The sequence below is a fragment of the Lactuca serriola genome, chromosome 3, assembly GCF_051521515.1.
Source record: "Lactuca serriola cultivar US96UC23 chromosome 3, Lser_US96UC23_V15, whole genome shotgun sequence".
Taxonomy (NCBI): Eukaryota; Viridiplantae; Streptophyta; class Magnoliopsida; order Asterales; family Asteraceae; genus Lactuca; species Lactuca serriola.
The window spans coordinates 298,877,076-298,886,699 of record NC_136410.1 but is presented as its reverse complement, the minus strand read 5'-3'; the positions used below and the strand labels follow the sequence as shown (position 1 = coordinate 298,886,699).

The 9,624-nt window shown below is 36.7% G+C and overlaps 1 protein-coding gene across 1 annotated transcript; it reads left to right on the top strand.

Moving 5' to 3' along the window:
• The first annotated feature begins 296 nt into the window (after positions 1-296).
• LOC145094940 (UDP-galactose/UDP-glucose transporter 2-like) lies at positions 297-4,475 on the top strand. Its single transcript, XM_079032905.1, has 7 exons — positions 297-646; positions 1,238-1,266; positions 1,355-1,556; positions 1,979-2,221; positions 2,340-2,441; positions 3,216-3,323; positions 4,135-4,475. The coding sequence occupies exons 1-7, from the start codon at positions 518-520 to the stop codon at positions 4,378-4,380; spliced, it is 1,059 nt and encodes a 352-aa protein (XP_078889031.1). The 5' UTR covers positions 297-517; the 3' UTR covers positions 4,381-4,475.
• The last annotated feature ends 5,149 nt before the right edge of the window (positions 4,476-9,624 follow it).

Sequence of the window (9,624 nt, the reverse complement as noted above, 5' to 3'; positions counted from 1 at the left end):
TGCTGAAATCAACTAATAATCACCGGTTATTTTAGAATGAATAATTTTAACTATTGATTTAAAACCAAATTTTGTCAATAGTCGTGTAAGAGAGCAACATGAATAAATCGTCAATCAAGTTACGCTATATCATATAATCAGATATAAAATTTATTATTGATAAAAGGGTTTAATATATGTTGCTATTTTGTTAAAAACATGCAATATACTGTCTTAAAGAAGTTAAAATACAAAATGCATTTTTATATAAATCTTGCACGCAATTCTCTGTCTTTTTTCCTCTCAGCCTGGCTATACTTAAACCCTTCTTCATGTGTTCTTGATACATGGTAAACGTGATCGAACATCCACACGCTCTCTTTAATCAATCTCGTTCTCTCTAATGTTTAAATGCAAAACACGCAGCTGATCGATTAAGCGTTCGATTCCATTTTTCAGAAGAAATCCGTGCATTCATCATAAAATCATCGACCTTTTTCCCGAAGAAAACAGAGTACAGAGAAACAGGGAGGAGAAAATGAAGAACAACGAAGAACAAGCTCGATCTCTGCTTGGTGTTTCTCTTTCAACCAGACCCAAATGGCAACAATTTCTCCTTTGTTCTTCTGGATTTTTCTTCGGGTACCTCGTTAATGGCGTCTGCGAGGTAATTTCTTCAAAAACCCTGCAATGAAACCGAAGAATTTCGGTTTTATTTCACTTAATTGAACACTTTCACTCCTTTCTAGGTAATAGTTCAAGAAATCAAAGAAATGTGGTGTTCATATGTTTGTTTAATTTCAGTTCGTGTATCTTGATTGAAGATGAACAAAATCCCTAAGAAAAATAAAAAATAAAAAAAGGAAAAATTTAACAATATTTAATTAAAGACTGTTTCTGACAATGTTTAAGACTTGCATATGCATGCAAGAGTTTGGCAATTTTCTGGCGAAATTCTAGTGTCTGTTAGGTTTTGCTGACTGTTTCTTCAGACCTCCCAAAATTTCATTTTGTTTATTAATTTTCTCCTTAGAAAATATTAAGATTTAATTATCGATGTTTATTTGTGAATTTCAATAATCCCATTTTATAAACCAAAATAATTCTAATACTAAAGAGTTATCTAATAGCAGGATGCATCATGTATGGATATGAAAATTTTGATATTAATATTACGTAATTTCAATAAATTATCTTCTCAAAACCTTTGCGCATTCAAAAAATGATGATTCAGTGTATGACGCTTGATATTTTCCAGGAATATGTATATAATCGGCTTCAATTCAGGTAAGTTTTTCGTTTTTCATTAAAAAAATTCTCAACTTTTTTTGAATTTAGCTTTCAAAGTGTTGATCTTAGCAATGGTTTATTGTAGTTATGGGTGGTACTTTACATTTGTTCAAGGATGGGTTTATCTTGGTTTAATTTACTTGCAAGGGTTCACCATTAAGCAAATTGTGAACCCATGGAAGACTTATGTCAAGCTTTCGGTTGTTCTTATGGGCTCACATGGGCTAACCAAAGGGTCTTTGGCTTTCCTTAATTATCCGGCTCAAATTATGTTTAAATCTACCAAGGTACAATGTTTATTGTTTGCTTGTATATAAAGGGCAAAATATAGGAGAAAGAAAACACTTGTACTTTCACCCTTTTGTAATGTTTTAGCCACTATGATTCTTTTTAGTGATCAAATCATTACACTTTAATGTACTTTCACTACTTTATTGATTTAGCCCCTGAATAATTGTTTTCTACATATCATAAAAAATAACAGTTCAACAATAAAATCGATAAAATGGTGAAAGTATATTGTACTTTTCTAGTATCTTTTTAATGGAAAAAAAAGGAAAAAATGGTTTAATTAAATGGTAAAAAAAATGTAACGGTTTAACAATAGTTAAGTGGCTAAATGATAAAATAATGAAAGTACTTTGTGATAATTTGTATTCCACCCTACCAAAACTAAAAATTCGATGTCTTGATATCTTGAGATTTTTAGGTTCTTCCGGTGATGATAATGGGCGCATTTATTCCGGGTTTAAGACGAAAATACCCTCTTCATGAATATATCTCAGCATTTCTTCTAGTAGTAGGACTAATCCTATTCACTCTAGCCGATGCAAATACTTCACCTAATTTTAGTATCATTGGAGTTCTGATGGTATCTGGTGCATTAGTTATGGACTCATTTCTTGGAAACTTCCAAGAAGCCATTTTTACCATGAATCCAGATACAACTCAGGTGACTTAAACGTGACTTAATGCATACTATTTATTTAAAAAATATTTCATCATATATTAATTATTAATAAATTAATAATTTTAAAAAAGTATTTTTTACATCTTGGTTTGTTGTATAGATGGAGATGCTCTTTTGCTCAACGGTTGTCGGATTGCCATTCTTGATTCCACCAATGATTTTGACTGGGGAATTGTTCAAAGCTTGGAGTTCTTGTTCTAAGGTAAAATTGGAAAGAATTGTGGATTTTGATTTTTGAGGTTATTCCTTTTATTTTTTGAATTCATAATCTGTGTGTTTTTTAGTGACAAATTCAACTCAATCTTTTTTTGCTAGTAATATTTGTTATGATATTTTGACATGGTTATTAGGTATTCCTTGTTAATTCGAAGATTTCATATTTGTTTTTTAACTTGAATATAATTAGTTGACCTCAAAGTCGAACTTTTCTTGGATGTTGAGTTTAATCATATTATACTCCAAATCCTTAGTTTATTAAGGTAAATGCAAGCTATACCAATATTCTTGTATTGATTTGTTTATTATCGCATTCACATCCTCCCTGTTACAACATTGTTTATCGAAAATTCTACCCAATTATAGCAACACCATCAATATAAAAAGCAATCTTTACTGCTATAATTGGGTAATTTTTTTTAAGTATAGTATCCAATAAGAAAAAGAGAAAATACAATGCTGTAATTGGTTTAATTTTTCATACTGTACAATGCCTTGATAATAAAAAAATGAAAGTAAAATGCAGTAATACACAAATAAATGAAAGTACGTTGTAATTTTTTGCATGTAGTTTAGGTATATTATATGAAAAAGTCGTCACCATTATATCCAACATTCGAAGTAATTTTCAATATTTGTCATCGATATTGAATGCAAATCTTAATTAGTTTGACATAAAAAGCCAAACGAATCTCTCATTTTACCTCCACATCCGATCACATATCTAACTTTTTGTAATATTTTCTTTTTGTGTGTATAGCATCCTTATGTCTATGGTGTGTTGGTCTTTGAAGCAATGGCAACATTTATAGGTCAAGTTTCGGTTCTTTCACTCATTGCCATCTTTGGAGCAGCCACCACTGCAATGGTAACAAGCTTCTCTTCAACTTCATAAATTAAAGAGAGGGGTGTTTTGTAATTTCTATTTAGGGTTAACATGATATATTTTTTACTAGATGTTGAAGGGTAAAAATACAAAAAAGCACAACGTAGTTTCAGCATTTTATTGATCAAGTCAATTGACTATCTTTTTTAGCAACTAAATATTATACTTTTTTTAAAACCATTTTTCCGGTCACTCGGTTTTTAAAAAAGTTGAAATACAAAAAAAAAAAAAAAAAACCGTACCTTCACTATTTTATCGATTTAACCATTGAAAATTATTTTCTTTTATTTTTATAATAAAAATTTCATGGCTAAATCGATGAAATGTACAAGTTTAGTGGCTAAACCAATAATATTGCAGACGTATGTTGTGGTCTTATGTATTTTACCCTGATATTAGGACAGGATAAGCATGAAAAATGTATTTTTTAACAGGTCAAAAAGTATAATGGTTTAACCTCAGTAAAAAATATTTAAGTGGTTAAATCGATTATATGGTAAAAAAAATACTTATTTTGCCTATCTTAAAGAACTTTTGCTGTAGTAATTTTAAGAAAATAAAAAATAGATATATGTTGCGCCTAGTGCATATCATAAAAAATAGAAGCAAAAGGGTCATTCTTCTAGGAATCCGAAGTGGCTCACGCTTTTTTGTCCTATAAGTATAAGGATTATGTAAAATATAAATTAGGTACACAACATCTACATGTATACCACCTAGAACCAATTCTAATACGCCATTGAGGGCTATATTTCTTGGACTTTGTGCTTCTAAACTTGTACTTTATGGACAGGTCACAACAGCTAGAAAGGCGGTAACTTTGCTTCTTTCATACTTGATATTCACAAAGCCATTAACTGAACAACATTGCACTGGTTTGATCTTGATGTCTATGGGGATTGTGTTGAAGATGGTGCCTGAAAATAAACCTATGCAAATACGGGCATCAAAGATTAAGGAACTTTCTTCTTTATCAGGTGAAGAGAACACAAGAAATAGAACGGAAAATAATGAGGAAGAACAAAGGCCTTTGGTTTGAACATTGATAGATTTTTCTTAGGGTATATGATCATTGTTTGCTTTGTGGGTATGGACAATACAGATGAATGTATTAAAGGATTATCTTTGTTTTTTTGGTAGAAATGTTCAGAGGTATAACTTTTAATGCATATTCATGAGAAAACGTTTCACAATAATTATTTAAATAACATAACAAAAATAAAAACTTGTGAAGATCGAAGAAGGATCGTTGTGGCATTGTGTTTTAGAAGATTTAAAAAAAATGTACTTACAAAACATGAAAATTTTGTTCCAATTTTTACAAAGAATAATGGTTCTTTTAAAGTTCAAACCAATAATGTGCAAAGTACAACACTACTACAAAAAAGAGTATTACGGATGGCCAAAACCGTCACTATACTCTTTACCGACGGAATTATAATAGACCAAAATCTGTTAGTATATTCTTGTCGATAATTGATTGTAATAGATTTCCGACGGCTACAAGACGGATAAGATTCAACACAAATTTTTTTTTAAAACATACATCTATATTTTAAAACCAACAAATATAGGAGTAAAAAAGGTTTTTAAACATAAATAATAGGTAATTCTAAACAACTCCCATACACAGTGATGTAATAAAAAAACACAAAACTCAGAAAAATCTAATAGTACTTTTTTTAAACACAAATGATAGGAAATTATAAATCACTGTCATAAAAAAACACAAAACTCAGAAAAATCTAATAGTACTTTTTTTAAAACACAAATGATAGGTAATTATAAATCACTGTCGGATAAGATTCAGTTCTTGCCTTGTTTGAAAATGGATACCCAAAAACAAGCCAATCTTTATTCAAAAGCACCTGTATAAAAGTAAAAATTAAAATTTATATCATATTTACATAAAAGGTAACCATCTGTAACATCCTAATTTTCAAGGTCAAAAATTTTGTTTTAATTATGTTACATGTAAAACAGTTTACTGAAAAACATCATCAATATTATATCGATCATAATCCCATAAGTTAAATACCATAAAACATGTCGTGGAATAATAATAATAATGTCATAGTACAATCTCAAGAATCTCATAATGCGAAAATTTGGTGTACGTGTGATGTGCAGCTACCACGCCGACTCCTTTCCCTTCGCTGAAGAGGTACCTGAAACAAAACTGAAAACTGTAAGCACGAAGCTTAATGAGTTCCCCCATCATACCACATATCATACATAACACATACTGCCAGGCATATCTGGGTGCCCGACCTACCCTGCTGAGCATATCGGGGTACTCAACCTACCCCTGCAAGGCATATCGGGGTGCCTAACCTACCCTTGTTAGACATACCGAGGTGTCCGACCTACCCCCTTCGGTTTATCTCAACCGGTTACGGGGACTATTTCACCCCCTACTACTTCCACATAAAAGCATAACATAATCATACCGTCAGGCATACCGGGGTGCCTAACCTACCCCTTGGCTCTATCGACCGGATACGGGGACTATTCCCCCTACTTCCACTAACAAATAACATCATATCATACTAGCACATAAAACATAACAAATAGTGGCAAACCAAACAATTATCTCATCTATAATCAACTACTAGTGGGCCGGCATTGGTGCCTTCGACCCACTTCTACTGGAAGGTAACTTACTTCAGTGTCATGAAGTGTCTGAACTGTCCGCGCTGCTGGGATCAACTCCTCTCAAATCCTACACATAATCATCTTCCTTAGTTACTATTTCATGGCCCGCTTAGGTTAAAGTCAAAGTCAAAGTCAATCACCCTGGTCAAAGTCAACTTTCGGTCAACTCGCCGAGTTGGTCCACCAACTCGTCGAGTTCCATGATACATGTAACACCCCGTTTATTTAAATAAATTAGTAAAATGTGAGTCCCAGACTAATTTGTGAAGAATTTTAGAAGTCGGGGGGTTAAAGGAGTAAGTTTGGGATTAAATTGAAAAGAATTTCGGAGGTCAGGGTGCGTTTGGTAATTTATGGACTTAAATTGAAAAGATTTGAAGGCTGAAGGGTTTATTGGTAATTTAGGGATCTATTATGAAAGAAATTTATGGGATCAGGGTTTAAAATGTAAGTTTTGGATTCAGTTTGTAAAGATTTCTGAAGGCAGGGTTAAAAGTGAAAAATATGAACTTATTTTAAAAGAAAAGAGGGAAGGAAGGGCCGATTATGTCATTATGGAAAGGAGTTTAGAGGGCTACTGGGTATATAACGTTTGCGGGAACCCTAATCCTAACGAGAGAGTTCAGCCGCCATGTGTGGAGTCAGCCGCCCCCTCCATTCGTTCATTGCTCCGATCAGTGAGGATAGTCGTTGCTGCCGCTCCTTCGCCATCCAAACACCACAATAGTGCCACTCTCGTAGACTATTCAAAGTCGTGAGCTACCAAAAATGTTCGCTGACGAGTGACGATGAATCTGAGACATGCTGAGACCGACGCTGCTCTTGGGAAGGACCGATCGAAGGGCTGCGGTTGGGTCTCGGTGTTGTATCGTCTGCCATGCGATTGTTTCATCAAGGGTGTCACTGCTCTACTGCCGATGTCAAGCTGAGGACCACCGTACACTCAAACCATTGAAGATAGGGGCTGTTTCTAGACATCGGGGTTGTAGGGGAGCACGATGTACTGTTGCTGTCGTTCGTCAGTCGGGATCCCAATCCCTAGCTGTCATCCCTGCTGTTAGGGGGCTTTTCCGTTTGATAAGCACCACCAGGTGGGTGGCTGCCTCCAGATCTTGAGAATGGTGTGTGTGTGTGGTCGTTATCTCGCTGTCGCCGCTATTTTCTGCCGCTTCGCCGTCGTGGCTGCTGTTTCTACTTATTCCGCTGCCACTAGCCACCGTGAGAGGTGGCTGTGGATGTATTTATGGGTGTGTGCTCATGTGTTATTACTGTTTCTGGTTGTTATGAGATTGTATGTGTGCTCTGTTTAGCCGAGGTTCCCGGAAAAGCCACCGCCACCTTCTACCACCACCGGGCACCATAGGGTGGCTGTGTGTGTTTATGTTGTTAAGTGTGTGTGTTTATTTTGAGTTTTAGCATTGTAAAGTGTAAATTACAAATTGAATAATGAAAGGAAAACTGAAAACCACCACCGTGAGGTGGTGCCTGCCGCCTCCTACCGCCACCGGCCGCCGTGTCGGGTGGCGGTGTGCTTTGATGGTGTTTTAACTCGTTTGGATGGTTGGACTGTAACGCCCCATTTCTGGTATGTGATTTAAATAAAGTTTTTTTTTTCATTTCTTGAGGGGTACTCGATGAGTCTGTGGCCCGACTCGTCGACTAGAGACGGGATGATCACGCGATTTAAGCTGGCGACTCGACAAGTCCCTACGCTGGACTTGGCGAGTCCGCCTGTCTGGATGAAGCCCTAATTTTAAGGGTTTGCACCCTATTTAAACACACTTATACACCCCAACCTCGCCTCTATCACTCTCAGAACTTTTCCCCTGTAAACCCTAGCCCCCATTGTTGAGTTTGAGTGTGCTTGGAAGCTTTGGGAAGGAAAGAAGGTCCATACAAGAGAAGGAAGATCCAGGAGCTAGCTTGCATCTGTTTTTCATTCAGATCTGGACCCTTATTGCATTCTAGAAGTGTAAAGTTTCAGTCATGATCGTGATTGAGGTCCCTCTTGAGCTTAGAACCCCATTAAGAGCTTAATTTTGGCATTTGAAGCCTTTAAAGCCATGCATGCACGTAAAGTTTGCAACTTTACATGATAAGAATGCCCTAGAAGCTTGGATGTGTGATTTGGAGCCGCTGCATGGCTCAAATCAGGTCTGTATGGAAAAAGGACTGAATGGACTCGGCGAGTCGCAAGCTTGACTCGGCGAGTCATATGAAGATAGCCGTGGACTCGACGAGTTGGATGAGCAACTCGGCGAGTCCGATGAAGATTGCCTTAGACTCGATGAGTTGTTTGAACAACTCGGCGAGTCGGATGAGTTTTCCCGAGAAAAGTGGTGTTTAAGTGAAATAGCTTCATTCCTTCTTAGTTACACGTAAAGTTAGCAACTTTACGTGTTCAGATGGTCCCAAGGACTTAGATCTACGAGTTAGATGCTCTGGAATGGATTAGAATTCGATTGTATGGAATCTGCGATAGGACTCGACGAGTTTTTCTTCGGACTCGACGAGTCGAGTCGCGAGTCCCCGTTTTTCTTCGAGTTGTGAGTTTAGGGTGAATCAGTGAGTGGGAAAGGGACTCAGCGAGTTAAAGTCATAGTTAGTAAGGAGGGACTCGGCGAGTCTGCGCCCTGACTCGGCGAGTCCGGTCAACTGGAAGTTGACTTTGAACAGAGAGTTGACTTTGACCAAGGAGTTGACCTTGATCACGGGTAAAATAGTCATTTTACCTTGAGGGCATTTACAAGTAACTGATCTAGTGTTTTTGGAATTTGTAGCTGGACAGTTCCGGAGCAGCACTCAACCATGTTTAGAGTTAGCATCTCAGCAGCCAGCACTACGAGGTGAGTTTTCCTTTCAGTTGGAACGGGTCTACGGCTACAATGCTAGCCCGTCTAGTTTACAGTCAGTTCCGGACTTCGGTCCGATGCAGTAGTTAAGGGTGCTTGGTGTCTTTGTGATTCAAGCATGTCTATGTGTTATGTGTTCCAGACTTCTATCGGATGCAGTATGTAGTATATGTGTTTATGCTATGCTATGTTCAGTCAGTTCCGGACGTCGGTCCGATGCAGGGGACAAGGTCCCAGTCAGTTCCGGACTTTGGTCCGATGCAGGGGACAAGGTTCCAGTTAATTCCGGACTTTGGTCCGATGCAGTTAGTTCCGGACTTCGGTCCGATGCAGTTTCCGAACTTCGGTCCGATGCAGTGGGCAAGGCCCATTATGTGCTTTGTATGTTATTGTATGGTATGTGGTAGTATGGGGGAGCTCACTAAGCTTTGTGCTTACAGTTTCAGTTTTGGTTTTAGGTACTTCCGCAAGCAAAGGGAAGAGCTCGGGATGATGGCATAGCACACACCATAGCCTCAGTTTTATCCTGGGAGTTTTATTTGGATAATGTTATGATTGATATAGTTTTTGTCTAGACACAGTCACTATGACATTTGAGTTACTCATTTTATGGATTTATTATTTGTGATATCCGATGATATGGTTTTTAGTAATATTAAAACAAAAATTTTTGGGTCGTTACAAGTTGGTATCAGAGCCTTGGTTTGAGGGATTCAGGCACACTTACGGGTGTGACTGAACTCAAACTAAGGAAATAGTAAAAAGATTTTCGAAAG